We start from the raw sequence: 23,479 nt of genomic DNA on the forward strand, positions 1-23,479 counted from the left end.
TGGCATTTATTGAGGCCAAATGTTTCAGTCATTGATACCTTAACATTCTTTTTTCTAAAAGATTACTTCCAAAGTTCAATTATTTTACTTCTAAGTAGATAGCTTAGTGCCCATATGGCAGAGATTATTAATAGTGAGTCAGCCCCCATGTAGTTCTTTAAAAATAAAACTGTTATGCCATGATTTATTTCTGTTTTCATAAAAGACATTTTAAAGAATTTTAGTTATTATTGCCATTTTTGAATATTGAGTAGTTAAGTGAGGACTCCATTATGTGGTCTCTTGTTTTCCACACACCCCTTCCTCAGTTTTTCAGATGTTTCTATTTAATTTTCCAATTAGTCAAGAAATACCTATTTAGCTTATGCCACATACAAAACACTATATACTAGGCTTTATAAAGAACATTTTTTTTTCATCACTTTTAACCAAAATGACTTTAGTAGTCCATTTTAGCCATCAGTATCTAAAATTGTCAGGTTCCTGTAGACAAATTGGGAGAAAAGTTCTGAGCACTGTGGCTATTGCTAATAAAACAGTAAGACATTGTCTCCACCCCTCTTCAGAGGAGCCAATCATAGTTTCCAAATTGTCTAGCACTGCCCAGAGGACAGTGTTTATGGGATCAACTTCTGAAAGTCAATTTCTCATCATATAGGTTCACAGTTTCCTGTTGAACAGTTTCTGAGGGTGTGAACTCTTACATGAATTTAAAAGAATTCACAAGTCTCTCACTGACTGAGTTTAAAAAAAAGAATGGAGCTCTCCTAGTATCTTGCTGGCTTCTCACCTAGCACTAAGTAGGATTTTTAATCTTTTGTTGATTCAATTTAAAAGGTAGACAAAGGAGAGTTAATCCTGTCTTCAGTCTCTAGTGAGGTACTTAAATTAGTGTTAACTCTGAATAGACAGTAAAGAATTCCCTTTCACACAAAGGGTGATTGATGAGTATAGTTAAGTCCGTGAACAATTTGTTTTATATGTAGAAATGACAAACTTTGCCCTCAGTCCTCATCCTGGAACCTATCTGGGATGGCCCAGCCATACCTTCTTCCCTCCTCAACCTGGGCTGTCCTACAACACACCCAGAATGGCTGAACAGTAACTGTACTACAGTGGACCAGGGGCATTCGACCCATACTTTTCCTTCTTGTTGGTCTGCTTGACTCCTTCCAGGGATTGAATGATATGAAAATTAACAACTCCATTCCTTCTGATGAGATAGAATAGTAATATTAATTAAACTCAATAGAAATTGGTACCACAAAACTTTACCTAAGGCCAGAATATATACATAGGACTTGAAAGCTTTTGGGCTGCATATTAACTCAAGTAGCCATCTATTAACATCATCTATGTATTTTTATTTATTTCGTCAAATACTTACAAATTATATTTTAATCTGGTTCATACTGCAGCCTGTGGCTCATGGACAGTGTGTTTTGACACCTGAAATAGAGGACACAAAGTTTTAACATTTGTCTGCCATTACATTAAGAATTCTGGGTTTTTATCTGCCTGGCTACTGAACTTTGTTTTATGTATTGTCTCCCACAGGAGGCATGATGCTTGGGATAGTAATAGCCCTTATAAATGCTTTTTTATTCATTGTTCATTCATTTGGGGGATAAGTGAAAAAAGGGTATAGGGAGGATGGAGGTGTCTTTGACAGTAAAAGGGAAGTTTGGAAGAGCACAGAATTTGTAGAGAAAGATAAGTTCTGTATTGAATATGATGAATTCAGGATGCCTATGGTATATGTAGTTTAAGAAGTTCAAAAAAGCAGATGGTGATATATCTATATAGCTCAGGAGAGAGGCGAAGGCTAGATTAGTAGGTCTGTATATAGAGATGATATTTGAACCCATGAGATAATATATAGTGAAAAGAGAAAAGGATCTAGGACCAAGCCTATATGAGAAACTGAAACATATTTTATTGTTAATTTGAAACAATTTACTATCTAAAATTCATAAGAAAAAAACTCATATTGCACAGCAAAATTTGATCCCCTCCACCCCCCATGTGTCTTAATAGGATAATTCTGACTAAGGATGACAATGTGGGACAAATTTTTGAATGTTACTTTTTTTTTTTTTTTTTTAAACCCTTACCTTCCGTCTTGAAGTCAATACTATGTATTGGCTCCAAGGCAGAAGAGTGGTAAGGGTAGGCAATGGGGGTCAAGTGATTTGCCCAGGGTCACACAGCTAGGCAGTGTCTGAGGTCAGATTTGAACCTAGGACCTCCTATCTCTAGGCCTGGTTCTCAATCCACTGAGCTACCCAGCTGCCCCCTTAAATGTTACTTTTTGTTGTAAATTAACCAGTGGTTTTATTACATTTTTATTTTTACTAGAAAATTGAAATTTCCTTGTGTTTGCCTACTCTAAATACATTCATTTTATACTATGCTTATGAATGCCCTTAAAATTTTTCCTTTCTTTTTAGTCCTACTCCAGTAATTTCTTTGATTTCCCGCTATGGATTTCAGGAGCAACTGCTTTATTGTAAGTTTGTTCAAATTGTGTTTCATTTGTTAAATAGCTACTCCACAGACTTGTGATTTTTTAATTTAAAATTGTAATATTGTTTTTCTCACTTTATTCAAAAAGCTTATTTTAGTCAACATATTGCCTAGAAAAGAAAAAAAGTTTTTAAGATATATTTTTTCCCCAACACTGAAGTTATTCCTGAAGGTACACAAAAATTTGAATTGAATTGAATTATATTCATAGAACTCTAATTATACCAAAAAATCTGAAAATTTAAATCTTAGTTTGAACTTCTAATGATACTCTAAATTTCATATAGCTGTTTCGGATTTTACTTCTACTTGACATTATTATCAGGGACATAATCTTCTCAAAGTTCTCTATAAATTTGCAAATTTGAATACTTTTTACCCAGTTTATTGAGCACTTGCATATTAAATTTACAACAGGAAATGGAATTTCTTGCACAGAAGATTTATTTTTATTCACTTTATTTTTGTAATAAGAATTTTACTTTAACTGGTATTTGGCTTTTATCCCTTTCATATAACTTAAAAATGACACTTAAAATGTGAAAAAAAAATGAAATAAATTACAACCTCATTAATAAGAGGGTCTGAAATCTGGGTGGCTCAGTGGATTGAGAGTCAGACCCAGAGACTGGAGGTCCTGGGTTCAAATCTAACCTCTGACACTTCCTAGCTGTGTGCCCCTGGGCAAGTCACTTAACCCCCCATTGCCTAGCCCTTACCACTCTTCTGCCTTAGAACCAAAACCCAGTATTGATTCTAAGACGGAAGGTAGAAGCTTTAAATAAAAACTAAATACAAAAATGAACAAATAAAGAGGAGGGTCTGAGCCACAGAATGGCTCAGTCAACTTCAATAAGAAGGTACTACTGATAACTCAGATCACTTTAATGTGATTCTACAACATATTTGGGTTTTTGAACAACTTTTTTCATATAATTTTAAAAATCACCTTATAACAGAGTATTACAGTTGAATCAAAAATGATAAGCCTAAGATTATCACAAGTCTTTTTTTAAAGTAGAAATTCAGGAATTTGGACTGTGTGTTAAGAGCTACTGGATTTCTTAATGAGCCTTTTGATAATTTTTTTTAAATAACTTTAAAAGTTTTAGGGAGGGGCTATATTGCATTTAAGAATTTTTTATTTTATCTTTAATGTGCAGTAGATTTTATATAGCAAGAGAGCTGGAAATAGTTGATTACCTCAAATCTAGAATCTAATAGTGCAAATGGCACTACTTATTAGTCAGGATGGCATGAAAATTATACGTTATAATCTATCATTTTGTTTTGAAAAATAGGAGTTACATTAACTATCTAAGTGTTTATTGCTTAATTATTAAGAATTGAATTTAGTAGGAATTTTGTAGACTTTTTTAGCATGTAATAAGCATTCTACATGCCAGAACATTGATCTTTATAACACTAGTGAAGACATAGATTAGGTATTATATAATTATCTACTTTTTAAAAAGTTTTATTAAATAATTAGTAGTGTGATATTCAGTTTGAGCATTTGGAGAAAATGTCTTAGAGTTCAAATAGTATTAGTAAGAAGTAGCATTTTAAACCATTTATCACAAGTATTGTGATTTCTCAGAATTTTCCTTGCTAATTAAGAACTTTAAGTAGTACTTTCAGTCATCTGATACCTTTTAAGAGGCTTGGCAAAGTATTTTATGTCTGTCAGAATTGTTTGACTTCTGGTAATCTTATACTTCTATTTTGCTTTTTATTTATTTCTCTTCACCTCCACCTCCCTACAGCTGTACTTGAGGAACTTGTTAATAGTGGACGTTTAAAAGGTGCAGTAGTTGGAGGAAGACAAGATAAAGCTGTATTTATTCCTGATATATATTCCAGAACACAAAGCAACTGGGTGGATTCCTTTTTTAGGCAAAATGGCTATCTAGGTAACTACTTTTTTATTTTAAACTTTTTTTAACTTAAACATTTTAATTTCTTTCTAAAGCTAGATCACACATTTCAATGGACTCAGTTACATAAAGAAATGAACTGAGCTGTTAGATGAACAGATTTTATTGATATCTCTTTTACTACTGTCTCCCTTATACATAGTTACTTAGACTGTCTCTCATAGTCACAATAAATGTACATGCTTGTCTTGGTCTTAATCTCATCACTACCATAGTTCTTTATCAAAAGCTTAACATGTTAGCACAGCATAGATTTTTAGTAACTACCTATTTTTTTCCTTTGAAGGTAGTAATATTGAAAAATATTCATTTCTTCTCATTATTATAGAATTATGCTTTCATAAATAGGTTATTTTCTGAATACTGTACAAGTCCCAGCAAATTGACCATCTCTTACCTTTTTTACATTATTGATTTTTATTATTAAAGAGAAACTTCAGAAGGTTAGTGGTAAAACTAAGATAATGCTTATTGCATATAGCTTTTAGATAGTGTTTGATTCATCTTAGAAGGTTGTTGTGAGAATCAAATGAAATAATATATGTAAACCACTATGTAAATTTTAAGGGATTATATTATGTGATAGCTATTATTATTAAAATAAAATATATTCATTTAGTTGTTCCTAGCAACCAAATAAAATAAAATTGACCATGTAACAATCAGCAAGTATTTATTATATGCTTGCTACATAACAGTTTCATTCCTAATATGGTAGTTGATCATAATTCTGTGCCATGTTTTAAAATATATGCTAACCTGTAGGTTCTCAACCATTTTTTGTACCATAGACCTCTTCTGAGAGTAATGCTTTTAAAAGCTTAAAATAATATAAATAAAACCATTTCTTTTGAAATATAGTCTCCAGAATATTTTTAAAACAAGATCACAGACCTTAGGTTAACAAACCCAGGCCTAAAAAAGCTGACAGAGTACTCTCTAGTTTTTTTTCCTAGACTTCAGGTTATCAATATTACAAATCCTTTTTAGTCTCTTCTTCTACAACCATGAATTTTAGATTAGGATTATACTTGAGATATAATGTTGTAGGGAAAGAATGATGGGTTTGGAGTCAGAGAACATAAATTTGAGCTCAGCTTGACTGCTTTGTAGCCATGAACATCTTTGCAAAATTTAGCCTTTCTGGACTTGAGTTTTCTTATCTATAAAATGAGAAGATTGACTTGTTCATCAAGACTCCTTCTTCTGAATTTGTATGGTCCTATTATTCTAGCACATAGTAGATATTAATGAAATGTTTGTTGTATATCCTGTTATTTTAACTGTTTTTTTGTATGATAATTAGTTTTTTTGTGGGTACTAAGTACCCTCACAGAAGGTTAGACTTAAAATTTTTTTCAATGTTTTTTTCTCATTGTAAAATTTTATTGTGGTTCACGTTATATTAAGTACACATTAGGGACACATGAAATATTTTGAAAAACTAATTACACATATAAACACGAATTCGATTTTAATTGTGCTTAGTAGGAACTGTGAGATTTACTTTGATTAGTTTGAAATTACTCCTGAGTAACACATCTGATTTACTTCTCTTTAGTTCTCATCTTTCTCTTTGAGCTCTGAATTAATAATGTTAAAGCCACAAAACTTTAGTTGAGTGAATACTTGAACCTCAGATTTTGCAGATATCAATTTTTTAAATGAAAAGAGTAAGATACCCTAAGGAATATTCTGTTATTTTTGTTATAAAAGCACTCAAGTTGCCTAAAAATGATTTACACATCCCAGTGTAATACCCATGAAGAGGGCTAATCGTTTTGTGTTAGTGAGGCCCAGAGAGAGAGATAGAGTAGTTCTAGGTCACAGAGGTAGTAAGTACTGAGCCAGAATTTGAATTCGGGTTTTCTGAATCTAACTGTAATTCCCTTTTCCAACTAATTTTCATAGTTTATTTGAATCTTTTCAGTGGTGTAGAATAACGTCTTTTACTGATGACAATGCAACTTCCCCTCACCTTTTCATTCTATTATCCATATTTTTCCAAAAATCTTCAATAGAAATGGTCTTCCCATTTGTTGGAGCCCTTTCTCTGGTTTTTCTAATTTTGAGAGTACCTCTGAAATTGAAGATTTCACAGATGATAATTTTCTTGTTTTCTGTTCCACCTGTGGCTTCTGAGCAGTTTATAATTCCAAGAATGATTCAGTGCCCAACAAGCTACTGAAAAGTGTCAGCATCTGAAATTTTCAATAGAATGTAAGCCCCTTGAGATGGAGGACAGTTGGACTTCTGTATTTGCGTACAGTTACTGGTACATTGGTACTCAATAACTTCTTGTTCATTGTATAGCTTAAAATACATGCACACATTAAAATGAGAGAGAAGAAATTTTATATGTAGGAAGTAGTAAGAAAAGTATAAGTCAGGCTGGAAAATTTGAGTGCCTTCACCATCCAAAGAAGATAGAACTTACACAATTTTTTGTGATGAATATCTAGAATTTGATGCTTTATCCAGACTTGGGATCCCAGATGCTGTGAGCTACATAAAGAAAAGATACAAGACTGCACAGCTCTTGTTTTTGAAAGCTGCTTGTGTTGGTCAAGGAATTGTAGACCAGGTCGAAGCTTCAGTAGATGAAGCCATCAGCTCTGGCTCCTGGGTGGATATTTTGGTATGTTCTCTATTATTTATATCCAATAGCAGTCTGTTATTTGTCTTTAATGTTTAACATTTTATATACTTAATAATTTAATTCATGTAATCAAGACCGTGTGTCTTGACAAGACATTTACTCTCACAAAGTCCCAGGCAACTCTTTAAAACTAAGTTATACACAAGTTGCCAGTCTGCATCAGTGCAAGAGTTGATATACTAGAGTCCCCCATACCAAAGGAATTCATAACAAAAATGAAAGGGAAAAAGTTAAGAAAAGTATACTGTGGTGGGGGTGGGGTTAAAAACATTTTTCTTTCTTTTAGTTTTTGAAGTATCATGTTGGGAAGCTTTGATCTTTGGGTCACTACTTCTGCTTCAGTGATTCAAAACCTAGCTTTTTTACCCTTCCCTAATCTTCCAGTGCTCTGGCCTCACTGTTCTTTCTTCATACTCTTGGCTTTCTCACATTATCTCTACTTTCTCGTTTCCTATTCCTTAATCTCTTACATGTCTCTTCTCTTCGTTTGCCAACAAACATTGCTAAAATCTTTTCAAAGACTTCATTTTCTATATCTTTCCAGCTCTCAGCAATATTGACTATTACTACCTCCTGGATTTTCTCTTCTCCATTGGCTTTTCTGATATCCTGTTTTGGTTCTCCTACTGTTCTGACTGTTGCTTTTCACTCTTCTGTATCATTATTTTTGTCCTTTCCCATTTGTTAAACCATGGGTATTCCCCAAAAGCTTTTTCTGCCCTTCTTTTCTTTCCACATTTATTTGGTGATCCCAGCTTCCATAGGTTTAGCATTGATTTCTATACTGATGTCTATATCTATATTCTTTTCTGTATCTACATGCATACATATTCATACATGCATAGACATACACATTTCTCTTCTTAACCCCAGGTAATCTCCTGCTATAAAAAGCCATATGGATGCCTTGTCAGCATCTCAAAAACCCATCCCTTTGCCTAATTTCCCTTTTGCTTTTGAAGGAGGCACCATTTCCCTAGTCAGTTAGGCTCCTAACCTCAGAATACTCTTCAGCTCTTCTCCCCCATATCTGATTAATTGCCAGACCTTATTGATTTTACTTAAACATAATTACTTCATTTGTCTCCCATACATTTTCTTCTTTACACTTATGGCACTATGTCTTTATTTTAGATCCTCATCATATCTCTCATGCTTGGACTACTGTAATAGCTGCCTAATTGGCAGTTCTTTCTCTAACCCATCTTCCTCATAATTGTTACAATAATTTCTGAAAAATAAGTTTGTTCGTGTTACTCCCTTACTCAACAACTTTTGGGCCTCTTAGGATAAAATACAAATTCATATTGAAGCACTCCACAATCTGACTCTCATGTATCTTTCTAGACTTATTTCACTTTCTCTTTTTCATGCACTTTATTTTCTGGGCCATTTGACCAAATGATTTTTCCCTTAAGTCAGATACATGCTCTATCTTTATACTTTTGTATATAAATGTATCTTCTATCCCTCGAATGTTCTCTTCTGAATTCTCTAGACTTCGTTAAGACAGTGCTTTCCCCAATTAAAAGCCTTCCTTGATTTATATGATTTAGTTATTCATATCTTTTATTTTGTGAAATAATTTTATACTTACTTATATGTTTATAGATATTGTACTACCCAATGTAGAATTAGTAAGCTCTTAGGGGACTTTTTTTTTGCTTTTTTTGTTTTTTCTTTCCCCCAGCACCTAGTACAACAGTTTGCGTGTAGTAAGTAGTTAATAAATGCTTTCATTGAACATATATGTAACTTGTTTTTTTAACTATTATTATTTTAGCCACTACTGCCTAGTTCTTTATCGGTAGAAGATGCTGGAATGTTGCTTCAGCAAGTGATGAGAACATTTAGCAAACACCCTTCAGCCATGGTCTTTAATGATACTGTTGTAGTTAGTGAAAAATTTATAAATAACTGTACAGAATTGTTCAGTGGATTGATGCACCAGAAAGCTGAAAAGGTATGCCTATTTTTCTGTCATACACCAAACATTGAAATATTTTAAGCATTTGATTCTCTCTCTCTCTCTCTCTCTCTCTCTCTCTCTCTCTCTTTTTTTTTTTTGGAAAGAGAGAGAACTAGCAATGTAGCCAGAGATGAATATTATAGTACTTTCATACATCAGTTTTATATTTAAATGTACAATCTCTTTAGTGTCTTCCTTTGGGCTTTGCCTCTAAACCTGTTCCTCATTGACTACCTCCTGCTTCATAGTGTTTCACTATTTAGAAAATCATAGTCTTCCAAATTGATTCCCCTTAAGGTACAGATATAAATTTAAAAACTTTAAATGTACAAAAGGTATCCTTTGTATTTAAAGCAGTTTGAATTTGAAGAAGAATTTCCATTTCGATACATAATTTCTCTGCAGCATATTTTCTGCATTCTATGTACACATAAATATTTTATGTAGCAGTCTTATTAGTTGAGTATGGGAAAGGCAATTCTAAATAATTGAGAAGACAGAATTATGAAAGTATCTTTTAAAATAGCTCCTCATGGGGGGAGCTGGGTGGCTCAGTGGATTGAGAGTCAGATCCAGAGATGGGAGGTCCTGGGTTCAAATCTCACCTCAGGCACTTCCTAGCTGTGTGACCCTGGGCTAGTCACTTAACCCCCATTGCTTAGCCATTACCACTCTTCTGCCTTAGGATCAATACCCAGTATTGATTCTAAGACGGAAGGTAAGGGTTTAAAAAAATAAAATTAATTTAATTTAAAAAATAAAATAGCTCCTCATGAGTATACTGTCTTTTGCCTTTTTTTTTATCCCCACTGCTTTGTACAGTGCACAGCACATAATAGACACTTCACAAATGTTTGTGGTTTTTGGCTATTATCAAATTTTATTATTATCTATTGTTATCAATAACATACTGTGAAAAAATATTGGACTAGGAATAAGGAGAAGCATGGTCTCGCATCCTGTTTCTGCTATTCAGCATGTAATTATGGGCAAGTTGTTTAACTGCTTTGTGCCTCAGTTTCTTTATCTATAAGGTAGTTATAGTAACTGAAATATCTGCCTCACAGAATTGTTGTATAAATCAAATTATATACATGCACACATGTGTATATTTTAATAAACTATACCTAAAGCACTTTAATAAATTACATACGTCTGTTTATTCTTATTGTAATTGAAATACTACTGTCAGTTTTATCCAAGTATATACCAGCTAGGCCTGCGTTATTAAATAGGGAATAGGACTTGTGATTTCATTGTTATAGCAGACTTTCAAATGAGGAAACTTTCTTCGCTATTTTAGATTGGCAAATTTGAAAACTTAAACTGGGAAATTTTTATGTTTTTAATCAGGAGGTCTAGGTAATGTCTACTAGTAAAAATTTTGATAGCATTAAATGTAGTAAAGGCCTTAAAGGTTGTTTTCTTCAGAAGAATAAATATCCATATTCTCTTAGGTACCATAAATGAAACAGGATTTTTTAAGTTATTGTTTTAGTTACTAGATAAAATTATATGAAGAACTATATGCTTATTCATGTTATAGACAGACAATATACAATCCATTATAAGAAGATTATGAATGGATTACTTGGGGATATCTATAACTAGCATGTCCATACTACAATATTTTCTCTTGGAAATGGACATGAAAATAATTCTATTTTTGTCCCAGGATTGTGAATTGTATTGAAACATTAGCATAGACACTATAAAGATCATGTAAATCCTGGGAAATTCTGCACTAAATTCTCCTAATAGTGATATAGTCTTTTAGGGCACTTTTAAAATTTTGTTTGTTTTTGTAATTTTAACATTTCCTCTCAGAAATTTGGAGCATCACGAACTTTTTTATTGAAGTTACATTAAGATAATAGTTCTGTACATTTAATATAACCATTGACTTTTCTTGTAATAAAGAAACTCTTAATCACCAAAAAATGGTTCTAAAGAAATCAACAAAAGGTGGGTTAATATGAAAGCTTCCAGTTTACTTGTTTTTATGAAAGTATATACATTTGGAAACCTCAAATATTCTGAATAGTGAACTCAAAAACAAGTGAAAAAGAGCGCTTTGATGTGAATAAGTGACCTTTAGTAGTTGGGGAACTCCCAAATTCCTCTTAATTTAACATGATTGTTTCACTTATTGTCTGTTGAGGGAAGAAAAGCCAGTAAGCTAAAAAGTCAAGAAAAGTTGGAAAGTTAAAAACAGCGATCAAAAAAAAAGTAAAAAAGATACAGAGAGGGATAAAATGATAATAGACATTAGGAGCCGTGGTGGGGATATCCAATAGCAAAGAACTATGAGAAGAAAGTAGGTCACACCTTATATAGATCAGAACAATTCCCTGTTTCTTCAGACATTGGAAAATACATCTCAAAATAACAAGTAAAGAAGACTTAACTATGTTAGCAAAGATCATTTAGTTTTGTAATATGCAGCATGCATGTATTTATGTACTTAAGGTAAATTCATTTCCCTCCAGGAAATGAAGAATAATCCCGTTAATTTAATCACTGAAGAAGATTTGAAACAGTCTCCTTTCCTGGAAAGTGTTAGTACAAGTAAAAAGGATAAAAAAGATGAAAGAAGAAGAAAAGCAGCAGGTAACCCGATAGTGTTGACAGCTCAGAAAGGTGTTTTTAGTACATTTGTTTTCATTTTACATAACCTACTTTGTAAAAATTGAACTTGAATATTATGCCCTTTGGAAGTTAGAAAATTTATGCTTCTTAATTTTTAATTTTGACTGTCATCATTGAGTACTGATACATGTTACACTTAATTTTTCAAATTATTTAATGCTCTGAAAATACCAGTGTCATGTTAACATGGAAACTAAGGCGCTTATCTTGAGATTTAAGAATTCATTTTTCTAGGATATGGTTTGATAAATCAGAGTTTGAAATGATCTTGTCTAACACCATGACTTAAATTTTCAATGCTAAAATGTAAATACCTCCTATTAATTTTAAAGTACCTCTTATTTGAAAGCCAAGTGTTTTCCCATAAGAAAGGTTTCTTTTAAAAAATGTTTTTGCTTTAGAATTAATGGAAATTATCTTTTGTTGGTAATGCTGTTAATTATCATTGGAAAATAACGGACCTATAAATATTTTCTTAATAACTAAGAGAAAATATTCAAAACTTTTATATGTATGGGGGCAGCTGGGTAGCTCAGTGGATTGGGAGCCAGGCCTAAAGATGGGAGGTTCTAGGTTCAAATCTGGCCTCAGACACTTCCCAGCTGTGTGACCCTGGGCAAGTCACTTGACCCCCATTGCCTACCCTTACCACTCTTCTGCCTTGGAACCAATACACAGTATTGACTCTAAGACGGAAGGTAAGGGTTAAAAAAAAAAACTTTTATATGTAGCCACAAGTTTTAGAACAATCAGAAATGCAGGACATTCACAGCTATGATATTCAGAGAGAAGCATATGTAAAAAACTTTTTAAGAAAAAGTTTTTGCCGTTCAACTTGTATTTTTTCCTTTGTTCTGCCTACTACTTTGGAATTCTGCCACTCTAGGAAAATTGTGCCAAGGATATGTTACTCACAGTTGTAAAGCATCATATTGTTGAAAATATTCTAAAAATACAATATAGTTTAATAATTCTGTTTCCTGGTGTATCAGTGTAACTATTATATTCCATCGCAATATTTAAAGATATCCTTTGGCAAGTTGCTTTCAATGACAGTCCTGTTGTGTTGTTTTATGCAGTTGAATACGATTCCTCAAACTGGAAAAAATTTTACTTCTAGTATTCTAAGTGCTAAGTGATTTAGTGAGCTATATTTGCCAAATTTTGGTTTAGGCAGAAGGATTGACATTGATGCATTTATTGCTTGCCTGAGAAATCTTTTTTTCACAAGTCTTGATTTTCATATTTTTCTCTCACATTTTCAAAGAGTTTAGTTTATTTCTAAAATGGGAGATAAAATCACTTTTTGTAAGAAATACTTTTTCTTTTAAATGTATAGTAAATACCCTGCCTCTGGTTGACAGGCAGCATGTTTATAATTTTATTAAGAAAATCCCAAACAGTTTTAAGAAGGAAAAGAAAACAAACAAATAAAATAATTACTTTTAATTCTGTCTGACATAAACTTGGACTGTGTAACAATGTATTATCATTTTTTCCTCAATAAGGTACTTTAATTGGGCTGTACTAAATAATGTCGTTTTCCACCAGAGGGCAGTGGAAGTGTTCGAGGAGGTGGTGGTGGAAATGCCAGAGAGATCAAAATTAAAAAGACTAAGAAGAAAGGAAGAAAAGATGATGATAGTGATGATGAGACTCAGTCATCAAACACTGGTATGTGGTTTTATTTTAGGTGGCATTTTAATTTTATTAAGTATTATAACCTATAGGTTTTTGTTTTTTGTTTTTTAGTATATGCTTAGTCGGTTACTATGACATAAAATTTTAAGATTTGGATTCTTGAAAAATGTAAAAGGGAAGTACAATGTACTTAAGCATTTTTATTATAGTGTTTAAGAGAAGTCTGTATGTAAGTATGACAATTAGATATATATTTGGTTTTATGGACTGGTTCTTGATTTGGATCTCTTCAAAAGAACTATTTTGAAATTTGATTTTAAATAAGAATTTTCTGCTTTTGAGTTTAAGCTAATATTAAGTTAATTAAGCTGCTGAAACTTGGTGATGCACTAAATGGAGGAAAGTGGAAGATAATTATTATGTAGTGTCAAGTGTTATTGTGTCATAGTGGACTGATCAGACTGATGAGTATTGCAGAGATACTGGTGACAAGCAATAACGAATACACATAAAATCATATCAGCTTTGGATTTGCTGTAGCTTTACTATATTATACACTCTCTTATTGGAGTAGGTAAAAATACTTTTGAAAATTTCTTGTTTAACCAACAAAAATTTACATTCTTAGAAAATGGTAGAAACCTATGACAGTCATAAAAATTATTTCCCTCTTCACTAGTTAACACTATTGGTCCCTTACCTAGATTCATGCTGTAGGAAAAGTGGAATAATTAAGACTATCTCCTAAATTAATCAAGTCAATAAGTATTGAGTATCCACTATGGCCAAGATACTATAGATACTAAGACAAAAATGAAAGTAACCCTCTCCTCACAAGAGCTTCATTTTGTACAGGGGAGACAACATATACAAGATAATTGGGTGGAAAGGGGTTTTACTAGCATCTGGGAAGATCAGAAAGTTCCTTATATAAGAAGTATTTGAGCTGAGTTTTCAAAGGAAATCAGACAAAGTTGTATTGATGTGGTTCAGCCTTATCTTTCAAGAGGACTAAAATAGAAAAGGTTAAGCAGCTCATTTTTCAACTTGCTTAGCATAACATCAAGAATAATAATACAGTTTTTAGGAAATATAAGCTATTTAATGAAATAAAAATTTACTATTACTGGCTAGGACCTGAACTTGTCATTACATTTAATCATTATAAAGAATTTTGTCCAAGAAGCAAACTTCATTTCTGTAACTGTTAAGTGACTAACCCAGGGTCACATAGCCAGTATGTCAGAGATGTTCAGCTAATTTACCATTATGCTATCTTGCCTCTCTGTTCTTTAGTACCTTAAAATAGTAGTATTATCTAGTAAGATTCGGCTTCATGACAAACATTTGAGAAAAAGAAAAATAGTGGAACTTAAACTTTTGAAAAAGACTTTAGATTATATAGTTCTAACATTTTTAGTAAAACATGAATGGTTTTACACACCAAAATATGTTGTCATTTTAGCCGTTTAGAAGGAGCATGCTCATTGCTATTTTATAAATATTTGCTACTATTACAGAGATTAAAAAGCTTATTTATTACAATTTGTTTTTAAATTACTCAAAGTCTACACATTTTTTTCCCAAGTAATTGTTAAGATGACTTTGTGTTAAGGTCCCTCTCTCACACATATTGAACCATGAGTTCCTGAAAAAGTTACTTAACTTCTCAGCATTTGAGAGGATTCTATAAGACAATACATTGTAAAAGGCATTAGAATTTGCCCCCCCCCCCAGTAATTCAAAACACTTAAGAAATTTCATAACCAGACAAAATAGATAAATATAGATAGTTCTACTCTCACGTTTTTTTTAGAGAGAAAGCTATAAACATGATATTCCTACCACTTCACTTGCCGCCTTGTCACTAATTTGTAGAAGAAAATTTTAGGAGAGTTAATTATTCAAATGATTTTTAATATCTATTTTTTCTTTAGTGGTAGGTAGGAATTTGCCATTGACTATTAGTAAATTTTGTTGACATAAGATTTTGTATTGCTGTTTTTGTTCTGGGCAGATAAAATGAATCTTCATCTTTTATTGGGTTATAGTTTTGTGTTTAAAAACTGCTAATGTCTGATATAGGTAGGAAAAAGCCTGAGATCACATTTATGTCAGTGGAAGAAATTGAAGATGTTTTGAAGAAACAAATACAAGATGGTCCTGAAGAATTTGTTACAGAACTTGCTGAACATTTAACAAGGCAAGTATAGAAATATACTTTGGACTTTTGATTTTTAACTACCAGAAGTAACATTCCTTATTTAATGATAGAAATTTACTGATTATTATTATTAGGAAAAAGACTTTAATTAAAGTTTGGAAATTAGAGCTCAGAATTCAAAATATGAATAATTTCCAAGTTTTGTTTTCCTACTAATTCATTGGGTTTCTTTTCTCTTATATTCTGGTACTTCCAGTGGATCCACAGAATCACAAATTTTCAGATGTGAAAGGGACCTTTTAGATCATTTAGGCTAACTCATACCTAACAATGAGTCATTACCACATAGACAACAAGTTGACATCCAATTTCATCTTAAAGACTTCTAAGACCTTCCTTAAACATACCATTCCACTTTTGGGTGACTCAGTTATTAGAATGTTTTTCCTTACCTCAAGCCTACATTTGTATGTTTTTCTACATTATATTTATTTGTACTTACTTATATTCTTCGTACATGATACTTATTGCTCTTAATTGTGCCCTTTTAGGCCAAACATTAAGTTTAATCTTTCCTTTATGTGATAGCTTGCATGCTTTTCCCTTGGATTTTCTCTAGTCTAAGCATTCCTTTTTTTTTTTTTTAAACTTGAACCTCATTTAACCTGAACTCAAAGCCTTTTACCATTCTAGTTACCTTCCAGTTCATGTACGTCCTTTCTAAATTCTTGTACTCAAAGCTAAATACACTTTTTTCCAGTTATAGTCTGGTTAGGGCAAACTATAATATGGCTAGTTTTTTGTTTCTGTAAACAGCCAGATCTCATGGTGCAACCCAAGATAATATTGAGCCTTATTGCCTACTATATAAGTCCATCAGTAAATATTAAGTGCTACTAAGGATTCAAGAAGAGGCAAAAGACAGTCCCTGCCCTCAAAGAACGTAAAGCTTAAAGAGAGAAACAACATGTAAGCTATACAGGACAAACAGTAAATAATTAATAGGAGAAGGCTTTGGGAAAGACTTCCTGTAGATATGTGGGATTTTACTCAGAACTTGACTTATAGTGAATTTGCAGCCCACTGAAACCTCACCATTTGTTTTCAAACAGTCTAATCATATTTCCCCTATCTTGTGAAGTTGCTTTTTTTGAACTCAGGTATAAAATTTCACATTTAATTCTGTTAAATTTCATCATATCAGATACAGCCCGACATTCTAGCTTATCAAAATCTTTTTTGGATACTTGGCCATCTTCAAATGTTAAGTATCACTTCCAACTTTGTCATCTGAAAATACCTTTTATCCAAGTTATTGATCAGAATGTTAAACCAACACAGAACAAATGACAGGTCCTCCCGGCATGGCACTGGGTACTATGTTGACATTAAACCAATAATAATTATTCTTTGATCCTGACCTTTCAATCATTTGGGCCCATTTAATTTATTAATGCCTAAGCTATAAATAGACACATATCTATTTCTTTGCTAAAGGATAATATGAGCTATTAAACACTGCTAAAATCCAAGTAAACTATCATTAACAAGTCATACTGTCTTTTTGTGATCACTGATTTCTTTTCTAAATGTTTACTATAATTTAATAAATGGAAAATAGAATTTTACCAAGAATAAAAATCAAGCTCAGTCTTCTATAGACTATATTTTTCTCCTTTACAAAACAAAAGAAAACAAAAAAGAACCACAACTTGATTTTCCCCTGTCCCCTCTTGTTTTTCAATTCTCTGCAGTTTCTCAGATATTACTGTCCTTAAGAGGCTTAGCAGAGATGTCCATCTTTACTCTGCCCTGGGATGCAGTTTATTTTGGCTCATGTGCTCTTATCTATCTTCTTATTAACTCTCCTAGCCATTCTTGTTCTGAGTTTTCTAATCCAAAATCCATTCTCCTTGGCAGAGAAAGCAGAAGAAAGTAAAAATTGAGCAACTTGATCTCATTGATATCAACCTTCAGGAGTGGTTCTATCCTGCCTTTAACCTTTATCCTAATATAGCTTTAAACCTTCCAGGACTAAACAATAAGAGATTTCCTTAAACAGAGCTTAGAAAGGCCACAACATTTAGATCAGGCAAGATGCAACTCCTCATCCTCACATGATAACATATCTGCTTAGTAGAGCAAGATGTAGGGGTTCATGGAGTCATCTGCCAAATATGAAGAGATTCACTCTTCAAATTTGCATCTTTTGATGATCGGGAACCTCCATCTTCAATGACTTGAGGCCACAAAGAAGTTTCATATTAACTATGTGGCTTAAGCTTTACCTTGACCTTTTTGATAAAGAACTAGCCTGGTAAATACTTATTCTTTCATATTGTGGTTCCCTCCAGACAATTCCTTTTTCTTCTCCTCATCTGAATCATCCTCTTGTATGTTCAGGTTTTCATTTATGAGTAAACCATCTTTCCTAGGCTGACTTTCTCTGTAGATTTTTTTTTCCTGTAGAATCTTAATCAGAAAGATACCTGTTCTTTCTCTGAACTCTTTGAATTCTTTTTTCCCCAGTTATAGGGTACATGCCATACCAGTTTTCTTTATCAGACTCTATGGAAAAAATGAATAATTTTCTCCAAGATTTCTGTCATTACTACTCCATCTACCAGTTTCCCCCTGTTAGTAAGATGCAGATTCAGAATAGAATTTGCCTTTTTTGGTTCTGCCCCTTTTGAGAGGATACACTTATTAAGGCAAGTCAAGGATTTTTTTAGTTCTGTTTTTGACAGAGAACTTTAACAGCTATCTGAATGATTTAAGTTCCCTATCCCCAATATGTTATTTCTCTCTGACAAATATAGTAGCATTTAATTTGTTTCCTGAAATCTCATTTCTCTTCTTTCTGTCCAAGTGGCCTCTACTATTTTCTAATGAAAAAAAAATCACTTGTTTTCTCCCTATTGATGCTTTCAGTGTGTTTTTTTTAATATTTTATTTTTTAGAAAAATTTTCCATGGTTATATGATTCATGATTTTACTTTGTCCTTTGCCCCCCCCCCCCATAGCTGACACACATTTCCACTGGTTTTAACATGTGTCACCAATCAAGACTTATTTCCATATTATTGATAGTTGCATTGGTGTGGTCGTTTCGAGTCTACATCCCCAATCATGTCTGCATCAGCTCATGTGTTCAAGCAGTTCTTTCCAGTATTTTTAACATCACTCTCTCCACCCTAAACCTATCTTTTAGAAAAAATAATATACATATTCAGTATTCAATTTATGACTCTCATCCCACTAGATTTAAATGATACCTGTGAAGTCCAATTGTAGCTCCTTGGCATTCAGACCTCTAGTCATATTTGTTTTGGCCTACACCATTTTTTTTATTTTTTTATTATTTTTTTAAACCTTTAACTTCTGTTTATTGGCTCAAAGATAGGAGAGTGGTAAGGGTGGGCAATGGTGGTCAAGTGACTTGCCCAGGGTCACACAGCTGGGAAGTGTCTGAGGCCAGATTTGAACCCAGGACCTCCAGTCTCTAGGCCTGGCTCTCAATCCACTGAGCTACCCAGCTGCCCCAGCCTAAACTGTTTTGTTTATAGACATTTTTATCTTTTGGGGTTTTGTTTTGTTTTATTTTTTACTACCTTCTAAGTTGGATTTTTCCTCTTATGAATTTTTGGACATTTCAACAATTATTCTTTTTCTTTCATTCAGGTGACTCTGTAGTAGTACTGCCCAGTAGATAAAAGTAATTTTCTCTCCCATTCTTTTCAGTTGGATATGTTTTACTAGATTTGCAAGACAGCAAACAAATACATAAATAACATTTTTGTTAGGTTTATGTTATTCCTGGCCAAGGAATTATTAGTCCTATATTTTAAACCATGATTCACAAATCCAACTCTCATTCCCTAAGACCATCATGTTAGCCTTCTGTTTACTATTTCAAATCCACTTTTCTGAATATCTTTCCTTTAATGGGAAGCAGTGACTACATTATCACTTGTGACACTATGATCTTTAGTTTCTTGCTCAATACTTCTTGACTTTCTAGGTTCCTTCTTGCAATATTATTATGTCCACCAAAATCACCAAAGGTAGGCAATGATGATTAGCCTTTTAGATACATCTTGAGAGTTTCTCAGTTATGTGTTGGATACGTGCCCTGAGAAGACAACATACATTTCTTTTATTATCAGGTTGACAGTTGACCTCTGACTTGGGAGTTATCAACAACTAATCTTTTTTCCCCTCTAACTCTTAATTAATGATCTCTTTCCTGTGAACATTTATGAATCTACTGGATATTGCTTGGAGAAGTAGCTTCTTTCTCAGAAAGCCAGCTCCTCAGATATATTCAAAGGAGGGAGGAACCTCATTTTATTTTAATTTTTAAAGATCCAAGTGGACAAGGATCCTTGTTCTCATCCGTTTATGTGGCATTCTTCTACTCTCCTACCTCCTGACATAGGTCATATTTCTCCCCTTTTTCAAAATACTTTATTTCCTTGAAATTTGAAGTCTCTTTTTTCAATCTTTTGAAAAAATTACGTGATAATGTGGAAGGTAAAGAGGCATTTTTCAGATCCTTTTATCTCCTTTTCTAGAAGGGAGGTGAACATACATTTTGAATATAGATGGCAGGCACATAGCTGTGATAATTATAAAACCACACACTTGGTGCAAGTCATTGCAGATTTCTTCCTGCTTTCACTCTGGTTGATATACTCTGTAGTTCTTTTTCTCACCTCTTTTGAATATTTATAGCTCACCTCCTAAGCTCTTTTATGACCTCTTAAGAACCTGAAATCCTTATTCATTTCTTTTTCCATCACTCATCACTGTTTTATTTTGTCTTTCTAATGTTTACTTAATTCTTCTAACTTACCTTTCTTACCATCTCCTTGGAGCAGCTAGATGGCACAGAGAATAATTGTGCAAGGCCTGGAGTCAGGAAGACCTGAGGTCAAGTTTGTCCTCAGGCACTTTCCAGGTGTATCATCCTGGGCAAGTCATTTAACTCTGTTTCCTTACCTATAAAATATATTGGAGAAGGAAATGACAATATCTCTGTAGTATCTTTTCCAAGAAAACCCCAAATGAGATCAAAAAGAGTCAGACAGTACTGAGATGACTAAAAAATAATAATCATCTCCTTGATTTTTTAACGTCCCTTCTGTTCAATCCTGTTCTTATTTTAGCTTGAATCCTTCTTTAGAGTGATCCTGTTCCCCTTCTGACTGTTTTCCTTCTACTTGTTTACTCAAAGTACTTCTTTCAGAAATCCAGGTCACAACCCATTCGTCTCTTTGACTCTTCTCTGTAATGTCCTTCCTTGCTTTTTCTTGACATTACATGAATACCACTGGAGCATTCAGGATGCACTATTTTTCTTAATAAATTATCTGAGTAAATTCAACAACATTTAATTGTGCTAGGTAAATATATTTTTCTTATTCATAGATACCTCAATAGAAGTTATCTGGAAGTGGTACGTTCAGTCTTTATGTCTTCAACTTCTTCTGCATCTGGAGCTAGTAGGAAACGCACCATCAAAGATTTACAAGATGAAGTGTCAAATCTATACAACAATATTAGATTATTTGAAAAAGGAACAAAGTTTTTTACAGGTACATTTAATTCAAGTGATGTCTTTAATTTAATTCTCATTATTTCTTTTGGAAGTTATGTTCTGTAAATATCATGTTTTACAGATGATGCACAAACCAACCTTGCCAAGCACTTATTGAAGACTGTCTGTACAGATATCACTAATCTTATTTTCAACTTCTTAGCTGCTGACTTAATGATGGCAGTAGAAGATCCTACTACCATAACAAGTGAGGTATATTAGTCTTCGTTATCTTGATGATTTTTAATTTTTAACTGGAGTTTTATCTTGTTTGGAAATAGACCTTATAAAAGAAATGTAGTATTTTATGAAATTATTTGGGGACAATTTTTTACATTAACCAAAAATTACTTTCATGTTTCTTCCATTATTAGAATAATAACTATGAAATTGGAGTTACATTTTTTTTGTCATCTTTAAAGCATATCCTAATCTTCTGTTGTTTTCCTTCTAGATAAGAAAAAAGATTTTAGGTAAACTGTCAGAAGAGACTAAAGGTCCTCTCACAAAGCTCCATAACTCTCTAAATGAAAAAGTAAGTGAAGTTTGAGGCTATTAGTATTCTAGGACTCATAGACTTTTGTCAAGGATATTAAATTAGTGTAATTGTATTTTATAAATGTTTAATAATATTAATGAGATTCTACATAACCATAAGCCAAACTGCTTTAGTAAATTAAAATAGTTTTTGGCACTTAACAGCTTAAAGGAGACAGAGAGATGGATATAGTGATATGTTTTCAATGTAAACACTTAACAGCAAATATCTGATTTAACCAAAAGTTAAAATCAGTTTAGTTTTTTAAAAGAATAATAAATTAAGCTTTTTAACTTTTTTGTTATTTTCTTGAACTCTTGTTTTTATACATTTATTTCTTTAATAATGTGTACATAGAATAATGTGTGGTACTGTGTACCTTTCTTTAGAGCTTAGAAGACTTTCTTTCTTTTCTGGACTCTGCAGCAGATGCTTGCGATATTATGGTGAAGAAGGGAGACAAAAAAAAAGAAAGGTATTACATAACTCATTTATTGTTAACATTTCTCTTACTGTGCATCTTATGACAAGAATTATTTGACCTGTGAGAGTCTGACTTGCTCTTATTTAACTTAGTCCTTATCACATTTAAAGTATAATATTCTTATGATACCCCTGTGCTATTCACTGTTAAATGCAATAATCTAGAGTTGATAAAACCCAGAAATCTTATTGACATGATCTACAATTTTCTTTATTATTTAGATTGGTTTTGGTTTTTAGCATCTTAGTAACTTTATGCATGTAAGATTTTTTTCCCTCCATCACGAAGTGTTAAAGGAGTATATTGGTTAGGTAATGAAAGGACTAAAAATTAAAGCTATCATTTTATTTGGGAAGCAATAAAAACTTTTAGTGCAGAGCAAATAGAGCTTTATTTTATATATGATAATGATATGATAGAATAACCATTATTTTTTCTTCCTCTAGACAGGTATTATTCCAACACAGACAAGCACTAATTGAACAGCTGAAAGTTACAGAAGACCCAGCTCTTATCCTTCACCTTACATCAGTTCTGTTGTTTCAATTCTCAACTCATTGTATGCTTCATGCACCTGGACGATGTGTACCACAAATCATTGCTTTTCTAAGCAATAAAATGCCAGAGGTAGATATGCATTCTAGAGTATTTGAAATTTTATCCTATAGTTTTTAGATTTGAACTTTTTAATTGAATGATTGTTATTTGTCCTATATATCAAACATATATATTTATCACATCTTTCCCCATTTCAACTTTTCTGAGAACATCTTTAGTGACTACAGATTCATTTTAAAAACAGAATTTAGCTGGCTATCTCTTTTTCATTAAATCCCTTTTTTTAACTTCTCTTTTTTCTCCCACTTCAGGATCAACATTCTCTTTTGGTCAGATACCAAGGCCTAGTTGTGAAGCAGCTGGTTAATCAAAATAAGAAAACTGGGCAAGGAGATGACCAGTTGATTAACCAAGTAGGCAAAGAGCATGAAGATGCTAATAATGCCATTCGAAAGGAACTTCAGGAAATTTCTACATCTATCAAGGACCTTGTCCTCAAATCCAGAAAATCTTCTGTAACAGAGGAGTAATGATTTTAATTTAATTTGAAATTTTTCGTGTAGTCAGAATTATTTTTTAAAAGAAACGGTTACAAAACACTTGTCAGTTGAGTGTTTTAACATTGCCTTCTACAACCACTTCTTTTTTGAGAAGCTCTGTGAAATCTCTCATACCAGCAAGTATATAGTCTATTTTTATCCCAATCTCCTGGTTATGAGATGTCCCTGTTTTTGAAATACGTTATCCAAAGAAAT

General features: G+C 32.7%; 1 protein-coding gene across 1 annotated transcript in view; it reads left to right on the plus strand.

The window, feature by feature from the left end:
* UFL1 (UFM1 specific ligase 1) overlaps positions 1 to 23,254 on the plus strand; it is a 37,116-nt gene extending 13,862 nt beyond the window's left edge. Inside the window, exons 7-19 of the mRNA XM_044674215.1 lie at positions 2,451 to 2,509; positions 4,293 to 4,439; positions 6,926 to 7,101; positions 8,906 to 9,085; positions 11,581 to 11,701; positions 13,292 to 13,414; positions 15,467 to 15,584; positions 20,976 to 21,142; positions 21,227 to 21,357; positions 21,599 to 21,679; positions 22,072 to 22,157; positions 22,613 to 22,793; positions 23,036 to 23,254. Of these exons, the coding sequence (XP_044530150.1) occupies positions 2,451 to 2,509; positions 4,293 to 4,439; positions 6,926 to 7,101; positions 8,906 to 9,085; positions 11,581 to 11,701; positions 13,292 to 13,414; positions 15,467 to 15,584; positions 20,976 to 21,142; positions 21,227 to 21,357; positions 21,599 to 21,679; positions 22,072 to 22,157; positions 22,613 to 22,793; positions 23,036 to 23,254 (1,789 nt within the window). The remainder of the gene's footprint in view (positions 1 to 2,450; positions 2,510 to 4,292; positions 4,440 to 6,925; positions 7,102 to 8,905; positions 9,086 to 11,580; positions 11,702 to 13,291; positions 13,415 to 15,466; positions 15,585 to 20,975; positions 21,143 to 21,226; positions 21,358 to 21,598; positions 21,680 to 22,071; positions 22,158 to 22,612; positions 22,794 to 23,035) is intronic.
* The last annotated feature ends 225 nt before the right edge of the window (positions 23,255 to 23,479 follow it).

Source organism: Gracilinanus agilis, chromosome 4 (genome assembly GCF_016433145.1).
Source record: "Gracilinanus agilis isolate LMUSP501 chromosome 4, AgileGrace, whole genome shotgun sequence".
Taxonomy (NCBI): Eukaryota; Metazoa; Chordata; class Mammalia; order Didelphimorphia; family Didelphidae; genus Gracilinanus; species Gracilinanus agilis.